This window comes from Nilaparvata lugens, chromosome 1 (genome assembly GCF_014356525.2).
Source record: "Nilaparvata lugens isolate BPH chromosome 1, ASM1435652v1, whole genome shotgun sequence".
Lineage (NCBI taxonomy): Eukaryota > Metazoa > Arthropoda > Insecta > Hemiptera > Delphacidae > Nilaparvata > Nilaparvata lugens.
In genome coordinates this window covers 13,379,166-13,392,634 of record NC_052504.1, presented here as the reverse complement: position 1 = coordinate 13,392,634, position 13,469 = coordinate 13,379,166, and the positions used below count along the sequence as shown (strand labels likewise).

Below are 13,469 nucleotides of genomic sequence, written 5' to 3'. Positions count from 1 at the left end.
ATGAGTTTTATTGACATCATTTCTTAGTACACACTACCAAGATATTGTTTCTCACAATAACTTACTATTCTACAAGAACGACTCAATGACAAGTAATGTGCTGAGACTAGGATGGAATATTTGTAAAAAGCAAAATGTTATTAGTAAAGTGTGACTTCCTCCACATCAACTGATTACGGCTGGACTTCCAATATCAGTATGAGTGAACGTGCCCGGTACGATGCAGTGAAAATATTACGATGAGTTGAGTCACATTCATAGTCTCCCTCGGCTGGGCCGAGTTGGATTAGCCCGATTAGATCTCATGAGATAATATCATTCAGAATTCTTTGAACATTGAACTTTTCAATGAAATTTGAAAGTTTCAATTTTGAAACTTTGAAAATTGCAAATCAGAAGTTGACAAAACACCATTTGCATCTGTAGCCTTTCGTTTAACGTCTGGAGAAAACATGCTGTATTCTATATATTCAGTTTCATGAAAACAAAAAATGTAATGGACCCAGACCCATTCACAAATAGCTTCGGCTAGTTTAGGCTACAAACTAGCTTTTGCTAGTTGAAAGAGCGATGAGTTTTTGGTTCGATAAGTCACAATTTTTTATGCATAAGATTCAGAGCTGGCAAGATTGAGTTGCCCCATCGCAACCAGGCCGCACTGCTCACAATAATTCAGGAGCAGTTCAGAGATAAAAATAGGAGTGGTAGAGAGGACTTAGAAGTCCTAACTCAGCCTAATAAAGAATTTTTAACCCTACAGAGACACACTTACTTTATGCTAACACAGTAGACACACTGGGGTGTTGAACACCCCAATTTAATTTTGCATTTTTCTTTGAAAAATAAGAAATAAACAAGTACTTGGACCATACTTCATCATTTCTTAATAATTTTTGTTCCAAGTGCATACAGAAATCAAAAGTAAAGCACTGCTTATCAATATTTATATTAATTTTAGAAGTACGTATGCTCCGCCTAAGTGTTGGAGCTCCTAATCCGGTTTGAACGAATGGCTTGATCATTGCCAATGACAACTTCATCAAAAACTCACGTCTCTTCATTTTATTGTTTTGAATCTCAAGTTGTAGTGAATCATAGCATTTATTCCAATCTTATCCATCATCCCACATTCGTAGTGACAAAACAAGAGTAATCTTTGTAATAAAAGTGTTTGATAAAAGTCCTACGTAAAAGACACTCTGGGGTGTTAGACACCCCAAACGAAAAACAAGATGAGCTGGTGACCTTGTAGAATGCTATTACTGACTGGAAGTGGTGGAGAGAAGTTGAAAATACTACAAACCGAATTTAGACTGGGCATAAATTCTTATCTGTTTGATATTGTCAACTGCAGAACACAAAAAAAATCCCTGGAGTGTGAAACACTCCAGTGTGTCTCTTTAGGGTTAATTTTCAATATATTTTTTAGAGAACTTGGATAGAATAGAGATGAGCCTATAATTAGAAAGATTAGATGAGTTGCCCATTTTATTTATTCTTTCAATATTATTTTACATGAAATCACGCACCTGTAAAGATAAAGTTATTGTGAAGTATGAGACATCACCTTAATTTAAATTAAAAGATATCTCGAAAGCTATGGAAGATATGAGAAAAGTTTTGAGATGAATGTTGTATGGAATGTTTTTAAGAATATCCATGTCCGTAAAACGCACAGTTTTCGAGATATATGTGAAAAAATGGTACCTTGAAATCGCCCCTCCCCTTTAGCACATTGGGTAGGAGCACTACCTCCGTAAACGGAGGTATTGGCTTTTAATTGGTGTGCTATCTCTTTAGCTCTTTACTATTCTAAACAGAGCTGCTTGGGTCAAACATTTTATTCCAAACTTTTCACTCTATATGCTTTTCTTTATTGAGCATTCATTGCTTGGATATTTAGAATTTCAAAGTACAGAGAGCTCTACGTTGTGTCTACGTGATAGTGGAAAATGGAGAATGATAGGACAGCGTTGTCGACTCTCTGACTTGCCACTGCCTTCTATAGAGGATAGCTGCCAGCTGATACCGGTGTATCTGATGTAATATTAATTGTTTATTCTCGTTTAAAATGATCTGATGTATTTTATATGTCAAGAAAATATATTTTACAATGATTGAATAATAAATTTTCATAGTTGAGATATTATTTTGTTAATTATATTTCTGCAGTGTAAAAAAATGTATGGAAACCTTGTGGAGAAGGAAAAGGATATACGGTATGCTTCGGCTCAAAGATTAAAAAAAATCACAAAAAAATGTGAATCAAATAAACTTACGGCTATTAAAACATGGAATGCTGTAATTGAAGTAGAAAAAATTTCACTGGAGTGCTGAAGATTATTACCTATGGCCAGAGAAAACTTCTATAATATGGCCAGAGAAAACTTCTATAATGCTATATTTTTGTATTCTGTGCTATGGCCTAGTAAATCGAAATTAAGATGGCCGTGCTTAGTTCAAAAACTCAAAATGGCTACTTTTCCCGCTTAGATTGAAAAGTGTAATAAAATTGTCTTTACAAAAGAAGAGGATGAACATAATTTATTCTAAGTCATTTTGCTAAGAATCTAGTCTAGCATTAACGATATCTCACTTAATTAATACGGTAATACTGTAATGTTGACAAAAAATTGATGTAATTTCTGTGTAAAAGTTAAACTTAGTTGTTTTGTTTACATGTTTAGTCCATGCTGCTTGCTGTAATGACTTTTCAGTACCGTAAGTAACAAGGATAATATTATCAATTTGTTCTCACTTAATTCTATCCAATAACCTTATCTTGACTTTAAAGAGAAAGTTCAAAGAAAACGTCTTGATATAGCTTAATATTATTAGTAAAAATAATGCTAATATAACCTCAATTTATTAGTTGAATTTATTTTTCCTAACAATATTACACTCTGTTTCGAAAGAACATAAGCCTCAAACTACCAATATTTCGATTTTGTTTACTATTAGACCATGATAATCAAAATAATAACTGTAAGAAACAGTGTTTGGGTGCATCAAATATTTTTCAAAAAATATAATTTGTCGGTTGGAGGTCAAGATGTCAAGTCTCAACCTATTCCATTCAGACTAAGATAGGCTATTTCCTGCTATGTATTTTATATCTATAATTATTTGAAGGAACAAATAGTTTGAAAAGAACCTTTTAGTGTAGTATTTAATGAGTAAATGTTTTGAACTAAATTAGAACGAAAGAGAAACCTTTTTGAGATTAACAAGGCTTTATGTTTATGGTACCGTATCAAACATTAATGACACATAAAATGAAACATGCAATAATTGATTTGCCTAATAACTAGAGCATATGTTTATAAATCATATGATCATTATCATTACATGTTTAAAAAGCTTTATCAAGGAAACATATTTTATTGAAAGACTAATATTTTAGAAGTAAGAAATTACAATAGCCTATGTAATTAATAGATTAATCGAATTTAGCAAGTTTAATTTCTAGTTGAAGCAAACTAGAAAGTTTAAATTTACATTTAAGGAAACTAGAAAACAATTGGAAAAGAGCAGTGAGTTTGTGGCTGATATGTTATAAATATTGGGATAGTTCTTGTTTCTATTCCAGAAATGATGCTTAGAATCCCGATTGTGAGACTCATACGGCTGGAAGACATGGGATACCAGCAAACTGTGAGTAAATCAAGCACCAATAATATAAATATATATTACAAGCACAAAAAATACGGTACTTAGAACCTATGGCAATATTACTATAGACCTATTGAATCATAGACTTTGGTTGCACATAGAAGACTATCCAAAAAGAGGACTCCCATCCTCTGGAGATCATCCTTCGTTTCATCTCTCCATTAGTTGCGTAGCTTCCCTACCGCCATCTACCCTCCATCCTGGCCTTAATGAATTGATTTTGGCATTCGATGATCTGCCATTCTCTCAACAAGACCAGTCCAGCCTCTTAGCGCAGTCTTTGTGACTTGATGAAACATACCACATCTTCACCTTTTACAATTGAATTGACTTCATCATTCTACTGTCTCCTCCCAACTCCATTGTCATTAAGCCCTCAAATACGCGCCTAATAATATTTCTTTTATAAAACTCTTTACTTTAAAGCTAAATTTCTCTTTTAATTATGATAAACAAGGGTGACCTATTTTGGGGAGTTGACTTTTTAAATAGTTTGCAATTAATAATTAAGTTGAACAAATTTCTTGTAATATTTTTTATTGAATACTGCAATGTTCAAAGAGTATTCTTTATTATAAAAAGTTGATATTTTTCACTTTAATGAAGATATATTTTTTTAAATAAGAGACAATGTCAACCGCGGATTGGGGTGAATTTATTTCATTCCAAAAAATATATGGATTCAAGCTCATTTTTAAGAGTTAGACAAAGTGAAACCAACTGTTCAACCTTCAAAATAAATAATGACATCTATAACAAATGAAATCCACTTCAAAAAACCAATCATTTATTGAAAAATATTCCAGTTTCTGCTGGTTAAAGATCTTTTGTAGCGTCGAGGCATGTTGGCTTCTGCTGCAAATTTGAATTTTTTGTTAAAAAATTAGCATTGGGACGTTATGAATGACAAAAATATAACTATTGTAAGGGGGGGGGGCTTCTGTGGCCCATCCCTCATACTTGAGTCACTATAAGAGGCGCCACTATAAGAGAACCCTAAGTTATAAATAGGCTACAATAATAATAAGAGGCCACTATAAGAGAAATTTTAGTTATAGATAGGCTACAAAAATAAAATAGTTCACTGGAGACTGGAGATGAAAAATGTTTATGGCTAACGTTATTAGTTATAAAACACAAAAGTCAATTCTACTATAATTTACAAATTATATTTTATTATTTATATGGTAAAAATTGAATGGATGACTCAAACAAGTGCCGTCTGTTTTGTTGGATAGTCGGCTGCTCCTTATTATAGTCAATAACAAAGACAATCATGAAAATAATGATCCTTCATTGGAAAGCTGAGATATCACAATAAATTACAATCCTGTTGATTGAGGAAAGAATTTTCCTTATAATTAGACCTTAATTCTCTTATATTTTTTTAATTATCTTAATTCTCTCTAATTTTCCTTATAATTTGGCCCATGATTCTCTTGTAACCTCTACATTATTATTTCATGATCGTTAACTTATTGTTGAATTCAAATGTTTAAGATAATCAAGTGAATTTTCTTTTTACAGTCGGTTAATGTGAACACTAAGAATTATGATGAGCCAGAAGTATTCAAAAAGAGTTGCATCAAAGAAGAGGTGAATAAAAATCCGTGATTATTACGTTGTTTTTTCTTAGTTTTACCAAATGATTTTTATTTTTTTAAAGAATGAGTAAAATATTATTATGTTTATACAAAAGCAAAATAGGCGAAAATAGCTAAAAAGCAAATTTGTGAAAACCTGGAAAAAATATCCGAGCCCTCCCATGGGCCATGGTTTGCAGGTCGAGTATAAGCATCTTGACCTTGTAGTCAACAAACGTATGTGATAGTAGGGATAGAAAAGCTATGGTTAGCAGTCTGGGTTACTTAACTTATGCACACAGGTGGCTCTGTATGTAATAAATTAGACAAATAGTTTTTCACCATCAGTTCTTATTGAATCAAATTCAATGCAGGTCAATTGATCTGCATTTTATTAAAAGGTAAAGTTTGATAATTTCATGTAATGAAGTTATAGATTGATACTAATTGATAATTTCATTGAAGAAATTAAGATCAATAACGTTCAATCATTTCACTTAATCAAGTTATACTTTGATACTACTTGATCATTTCATTGAATACTTTTGTTTTGTACAAGCATGCTGTCTCCCTGCAGAACGAGTAGACCTATGCTAATGATAGCCTAGAAAAATATAAAATTAGTGAAAATTGAATTGGAGACGGTCTTTGTTGTATTGATAGAGCAGAAAACTATGAATTTGTGTATCAAAATTTCCAATTGTTCTATCTACTTAAATTAATAATGCATTGCATTTATTTGTCTACAGTATTCCACAACTGATCAGGAATTTAGAGTAAAAATTGAAGCAACTGACGACACCAAAGATCCTCTTCTGCTAAATAAAGGTTAGTTGAGAATTCATTCTTCAGGCTGTTCTTAGTTAAATCACAGCTATCTGGTGGGATAGCGCTGGTAACTCTGTACTACCAGGTCTAAGTTGCTCTGTCAGCTCGGAATATGTAGGACTACATAAAAATTACTATCTTAATGCATTTTGACCTGTTTCTTTCAAGTTTCTGTTAATACTCATGATTCAACTCAGACTAACCAGCTCACTGATTCAAAGGTTCATAGAAAGGTCTTTATATACCTTGGCTGAACCTACTAGAGAAGGCTGTGGTTTGATATATATGCAAGGAATTTCAAGTTGAAAGTGGTTTACGGTCACCTGTTTGTTGATAAATATTTTATGATGATCCTAGAAAGAAGAACTGATCGTTCCTTGGCCAGCCGTGCTGTCAGGCTTAAACTTAAATTATCGATACTCTCGAACTTTCCATGTCTCCCGCTGATAAAATTTCCATCACCAAGTAAAAATTCAAGTTTACAATAATCATTGTAAGGCTCGACCCACATGTTATGACTTGTTTATCGGCTCGACCCACATGTTATGACTTGTTTATCGTTTTTAAGTATATTTTGTATTTTATTTGCGTTGTTTTTTTTTTTTAATTTGGTTGGAATATTATCACTTATGTGCATACTATTGTTTGCCGATTGTATTTATGCAGGAAAATAAATAAATTAGAATTTTATATTGGAGCAGACTACTTCCGTCCGTATCAAGTCTTCAAGATGGATAGACTGAGGAAGGAAGTCTGCTCCAATGTAGGTCCAGCCTAACATGCCTTTCAGTAAGCAGATTATTTTTTATTCACTTTTCATAATTATTTACAAGTATATTTGATATATTTCAAGGTATGCAGATGATGTTTTATTTACTTTTCATATTATTTACAAGTATATTTGATATATTTCAAGGTTATCAGATATTATTTGTCTGTTTAAAATATGAATCAGCTCAAATGAACGATATCAATTGACATTAAAATATTCAGGGTTTTCTTTAAAACCTGTAGAACTCTGTACCCTTTCTGGTTGAATTTATCAATGATCGAAATTGGTAGAACTCCTTCTTGGAACACTCTTAATTATATTATTCTTATTGGCTGTATTAATCTATTATGTTAATTATCATCTTTAATTTATTTTCAGAAAACATCGATGCAGACAGTAAATGCAAACCACTAGTTTCTGTGACGATGCCAATCAGTGTAAAACGTGAGCATGAATCATATCCATCAATCGAGAATGTTGAATCGTCATCGAATTTCCTTCAAATCGACACAGTGCAGGGACATTCAGATCGCAGTATTTGTGACTCAGAAGAAGGAAATTCGAAAAGAGTACAATACGAGGAGAAGCAATTTGAATGTGATTTATGTGACAAAGTTTTTTCCCAAAATAGCCTGTTAAATGACCATATTAACATTCATAGTGGGAAGAAAGGTTTGAAATGTGAGTTCTGTGACAAAAGTTTCTCTCGAAGGAGCAGTTTGAAGGGCCATGTCAAAATTCACACTGGAGATTCCCCGTTTCTGAGTGAAAATTGTGATAGAAGGTCTCCACCAAAAAGCCGTTTGAAAAATCGAAAACCTTTGTCTCGAAAGAACAGTTTGAAGGGCCCTGTTATGAAACACACTAAAGAATTTCCGTTTCAAAAAGAAAATTTTGACAAAATGTCTTTGAATAGTGGTTTAGAAAATCATGCTAGGAGTAAAACTTTCAAATGTGAGTTTTGTAACAAAATTCTATCAATTAAAGGTAAGAAGTTGCATATCATGATTCATACTGGTGAAAGACCATTCCAATGTGAACATTGCTCGAAATGTTTTTTACGAAAGAGCCATCTGTTTGGACATATTAGGATACACACTGGTGAAAAGCCAATTCAATGTCAGTGCTGTGCTAGAAGATTCAGATTAGATTCAGCCCTTCGTAAGCATATGAGAATCCACACTGGAGAAAGGCCTTTTGAATGTGAGTTTTGCGATTATAGTTTTTCTCAAAAAATAGTCTGCAAAAACATATTCTTACTCACACTAAAGAAAAACCCTTTAAATGTGAATTTTGTGAGAAATGTTTTTCGCGTAAAACTCATTTGAGAGACCATATTAGAATACACACTGGAGAAAAGCCTTACAAATGTGATACTTGTGAAAGGAGATTCACAACACAAACAACTTTGCTCATCCATGTTAGAGGTCATACTGGCGAAAAGCCTTACAGGTGTGATTTCTGTGACAAATGCTTTATTCAGAAGCCTGCTTTGAATTTCCACATTATGACTCACACTAAAGAAAAACCAACCCCGTGTGGAATCTGTCACAAAAGATTCTTCTCCAAATGGAATTTGGAAAATCATATGGTTAAAGCCCATAGCGAAGATTAGTAGCCTTATTGCAAAGATGAATATTTTAACACACACTAATTATATTTGTTTCGCAATATTATAATCGCAAGTATACGATTGTGAGTGTGCTGCGGATCGCTAGGGCAGTTGATACTGTGTGTCTCTTCACCCCGCCTTCATACAGTGTGATTTCGGCTGATGAATTTTTACAGCTACCGAAAATCACTCGTATATTTATTACTCCATATTTATTTATTGCTATTTATTTATTTATTGCTATGATGACTGCCAATACTAGCATGTTGAGTTCGAGTTGAATATTGAAAAAGCACATTTTGGACCATTTATATGCTAACACTTCGTTCAACGCTAAACCACGTTTACGTGTAGATATGTGGAAAAGCCACTCTACTCACTGCAATGTAAAAGCCACTCTACTCACTGCAGGACTTTTACAGTGAACCTCTTTTTGGGAGTCAAGCACCTCCACAGCGTGAATGACCATTTAGGTTATTTTATTGAGAATTCCGACACTGCCTATCTGGAATCCCCAGTCATTGGAAACGACCTCAAATATCAAGTGGTTACATTTATCGTAATGTTTTTAATACGGTGTTTAAACTAACATTTCTTCGTTTAAACCAAGTTCCTGCAAACGGGCCTTAGTCACAGCTATCTATCTGTAGTCTCGTCCGTTTGAAGTATAGTGCTGTTTAGCTTTTCCGTGTCATGAACAACAATTGTTCACGTTGATAATTCCAAACCACGACACGCATAACATGCCATACGGGTAAAGTGTGTGTGTACAAGAGACCTAGAAATGGTACACATATGTTGTGAGTTGTATACGAGGATACTTGCATGTGTTTCTGCGGTACAGTGTGTGTGAATGTATTTCAATAAATTACTGTAATTAAACATTTCATATTTTTGCAACAGAACCCTCTTCTTGTTTTATTACAATTTAATAATCTACATTATACTCAGTATAGTAAGGGCTATAAGCCTGTTTGTTCGTTTCCAATCATTTTATGATAAAGTTGTTTTGTCATTTTGTTGTTGTTATACTCAGGAAAAATGTGCCTTATGTATTTAAGCTAATAGTAGAGGCAAGAGAATATTCTTTCTTGTCTGGGCTAATCAATCAGTCCATACTATTAGACAAATAGTGTGTTTGTCTTTTAGGTCTCAAAATTTTATAGTTTTTTCAAAGTTTAGAATTTTCTAATTATTTGTGATTGATTCAATTTAATTTATAAGTGTTTTTTTAAATTTAGAAATGATTTTTGTGTGTTTTGAATTGTAAATTGAGTGTGTAATTGATGAATGTTAAGTGACACATAACCTAGCTACATTTGGACTGTTGTAAAAATTAGAATTTGAACCGTTTTGGGCTTATAAGCCTGTGGTACTTTTCTGTAAGTTGGGTAATTCTGAATGATTAAATAAATAAAATACTATAGTGAGGTTCAGATTATAATAGCAGTGTAGAAAGATAGAAAAGCAGCGTTGCCGATTATCTGAATTGCTACTGATTTCTATAGAGGGTAGCTGATACCGGTATATCTGATGTAATTATTATCAACTGTTCATTCTTATTAAAAAAAAATCAATTATACATTATTTGTCAAGGAAATATATTTCTCGATGATAAAATAATAAATGTTTATAACTCAGATTAAATATTTTGTTTAGAATATTTCTACATTGTTGAAAACGATCTGGCAACGTTGCGGAGCTGTAAAAGGATAGCACTACCTGTTTTGTGGAATGATGGACAAGGATATCAGTACCATTTTTAACAAATATTGCCATTTTAACTTGGGCCTCACTTTATATGTTTCCCTCCTAAACAGAAGACCCTACAGTGTCAAAAATTGTCTCCCAAACTTTTTCCCCTCTGTAAGTAACTCTTCACGTCAAGTATTCTAGAAGGAACAGTTGATAGACAAAGGGGTCGTGGGAGACCCCGGCTACAGTATTTAAGACAAATGATGAAGGATCCGGGTGATATGAGCCATTTACAATGGAAAGAGAGTAGCAATGGACAGATTTAGATGGAAGGCTGCTAACCAATCAAACGATTGAGCTGAAAGAAGAGGTAACTCTTCGTTGACTTAATAGTCCAGTCAAATGGTCGTTTTTCAGGAAACAGCCCCGAAAGAAATTTTCTCGACGGTTCTATATGAATTTTGGGGCGCTGAATTCGAATCCGAAATTTTCTGACACGCCAGAGGGCGGCTTCACCCCCCAAACCCCCCAAAATTTCGGACTTTTTTCGAATTTCTCATTCAATCTCGAAAACCTTGAGTTTCTCAAGAAAAATCATTCTCAACAAAATTAAAGAAAATAGAATTTCCAATGGATTGAGTGGTCGCGCAGGACTCTACCGTTTTTGGTTCTGGAACTACGAATTTTTAAAAAAGGGGTATTTTTAAGGGTTTTTCAAAATTATGCAAACTCATCACTTTCACCCTATACAACTTGGATATTTCACTAGTAATGATGAAAAACCACACATCACGTGAAACAGCAATTAATTCTGAAAAGGATTACTTAGGAATTTTAAAATTTAGTAGATGGGGAGAGGGGGACACCCAAAAATAGAAAACAAATCATTCAGTAAAAATACAATTTTTTCACTATAATACCTTTTCAAGGTCTTCCTAACAAAAAAAAACCATATTTTGGCTGAAATCATCAGAAGAGGGTTATTTTCTATGAGATTCACCCGTTAGATACCCTTAATTCCATTATTTCCGGGTGGGGGGGCACCCATAAGGATATGTCAAGGATCAAAACTTAAAACTTTTGACAGAATGGTCAGATCTTCTTATTCTACAGCTCATTCTTCTCAGCTCGTCAAGGCGGTTCAAAATCATGTATCATAACTTAAATTTGATGAAAAAAAATCCTCTTTTAGAGTATTTTAGCCCATATTTAAATACACAGAAAATTGTCCAATTTCTATATTAAAAACTGTGTGCCTTGGTAACCCGAAATGATGAAAAATGTTACTTGGTCTTGATTTGAAGAACAGAATCTCCTCTATCATGTGAGGTGAATGAATTTTGTGAAAATATAATCGTGAAATAAGATACGTTTGTTTAAAAAAATCAAGAAATTTGCGATATTTTCCTCATTTTCACAGTTTTTCGATAATAAACAGTCATGCAAGATGGATTTGAGGCATCGTAGCTCATAGACCATGTAATTCTCTTTCATTTGAGACCAATCACAAGTTTCTATCATGTATCTTACTTGTTTTAGAGACTCTTGAATAACAGTGAAATCGTAGAAAAAATGAGAAAATAAAAATAATCATTTTTTTCAATCGGTTGAAACTTCTGAATGGTATTAGAATCAGAAATTGGGCATTTTTCTGTGTATTTAAATATGGGCTAAAATAAACTAAAAGAAGAATTTTTATTTTTTCATCAAATTTAAGTTATGATACATGATTTTGAACCGCCTTGACGAGCTGAGAAGAATGAGCTGTTGAACAAGAAGATCTGGTCATTCTGTCAAAAGTTATAAGTGTTAAAAGTTTTGATCCTTGACGTATCCTTATGGGTGCCCCCCCACACGGAAATAATGGAATTAAGTGTACTGGTAGCTAACGGGTGATTCTCATAGAAAATAAGGACTTCTGATGATTTCAGCCGAAATATGTTTTTTTTTTTTGTTAGGAAGACCTTGGAAAGGTTTTATAATGAAAAAATTGTATTTTTATTGAATGATTTGTTTTCTATTTTTTGGTGTCCCCCCTTCCCCTCTACTGAATTTGAAAATTCCTAAGTAATCCCTTTCGGAATTAATTGCTGTATCACGTGATGTGTGGTTTTCATCATTACTAATATTTCATTAGTGAAATATTCAAGTTGTATAGGGTGAAAATGGTGAGTTTGCATAATTTTGAAAAACCCTTAAAAATACCCCTTTTTTGAAAATTCGTAGCTCCGGAACCAAAAACGATAGAGTCCTTCGCGACCACTCAATCCATTGGAAATTCTACTATTTTCTTTTCCCACAGTTACGTTGAAAAGTTGCCAGCATTGCTGCACTGATTACAGAACGCAAAGAATCACTTTTCCGCTCCAGTGCGGGAAAAATTTTTCCTGCACTCCAGATTTGCAACATAGTTAGTAGGTTATATGGAGCACCAGTGCAGCAAAATCAAAATTAAGTTGATAACAGTGACTGTGGTGCACGTTATAAGAATCTTGATGGGGTGGACAACAGTGGATGACAGCAGTTGACAGCACACAGCCGCCATTCAAACACACACTACATTCTATTTTATTTAATAATAACAAATTTACACAGATTTACATTTGATGGATTTCAGGCAATTTTACCCATAATTACCCACTTGTCATATTCAATGGAAACTGTAGGAAAAACTTAATGTGAAATACGTGCGCAAAGCCTACGGCTCGGGCGTAAACGTTTCTTTCGGTGCAGCAAACTGTCACTTTGCGCACTAGTTGCACAAATAACTATTAATTTTGTCGAAAATGATTTTTCTTGAGAAACTCAAGGTTTTCGAGAATGAATGAGAAATTCGAAAAAAGTCCGAAATTTTGGGGGTTTTTGAGGGTGAAGCCGCCCTCTGGCGTGTCAGCAAATTTCGGATTCGAATTCAGCGCCCCAAAATACATACGGTATATAGAACCGTCGAGAAAAATTCTTTCGGGGCTGTTTCCTGAAAAACGAGTAAACGACCATTTGACTGGACTATAACTACAACACTATAAGCTAAACAAACTGCGCTGACCGCTAAGCATTAAATTCTATAGAAAAGTTTTTGTGATATATGGGGATACGGTCACTTACGCGACTCAGGTCGAGAGCATATGTTTCCAAATGGTGACACTAGACCAGTCGACTTTATAGTGAGGTCCACGTTATAATGGCAGTGGATAAAGATAGAAAAATAGCGATGCCGATTCTCTGAATTAATTAATTATATTTCTACACTGTCAGAAACATAATTGGCATCGTTGTGAACCTAGAAAAGGATAGCAACACCGGCTTT

The 13,469-nt window shown here is 33.7% G+C and overlaps 1 protein-coding gene across 3 annotated transcripts; it reads left to right on the top strand.

Moving 5' to 3' along the window:
• The first annotated feature begins 2,548 nt into the window (after window positions 1-2,548).
• Window positions 2,549-9,351, top strand: LOC111064058 (zinc finger protein 98). Of its 3 annotated transcripts, XM_039430740.1 has the most exons (6): window positions 2,549-2,720; window positions 3,245-3,250; window positions 3,590-3,654; window positions 5,200-5,268; window positions 6,005-6,083; window positions 7,234-9,351. In XM_039430740.1, exons 3-6 carry the CDS (start codon window positions 3,592-3,594, stop codon window positions 8,181-8,183), a joined length of 1,161 nt encoding a protein of 386 aa, XP_039286674.1. In that variant the 5' UTR covers window positions 2,549-2,720; window positions 3,245-3,250; window positions 3,590-3,591; the 3' UTR covers window positions 8,184-9,351. The 3 variants fall into 3 exon arrangements, with proteins under 3 accessions (XP_039286674.1, XP_022207417.2, XP_039286682.1); XM_022351725.2 differs by lacking the exon at window positions 3,245-3,250 and having other exon boundaries at window positions 2,549-2,721; XM_039430748.1 differs by lacking the exons at window positions 3,245-3,250; window positions 5,200-5,268 and having other exon boundaries at window positions 2,549-2,721.
• Window positions 9,352-13,469: the final 4,118 nt, after the last annotated feature.

What these genes read in the sequence shown, in the direction of transcription:
- LOC111064058 (XM_022351725.2), top strand. Translation starts at nt 2,691, where the DNA reads ATGCTGCTTGCTGTAATGACTTTTCAGTACC. An exon ending in TGTAATGACTTTTCAGTACC is followed by an intron (nt 2,722 to 3,589) that starts GTAAGTAACAAG and finishes TTTCTATTCCAG; the next exon opens with AAATGATGCTTAGAATCCCG. An exon ending in TCCTCTTCTGCTAAATAAAG is followed by an intron (nt 6,084 to 7,233) that starts GTTAGTTGAGAA and finishes ATTTATTTTCAG; the next exon opens with AAAACATCGATGCAGACAGT.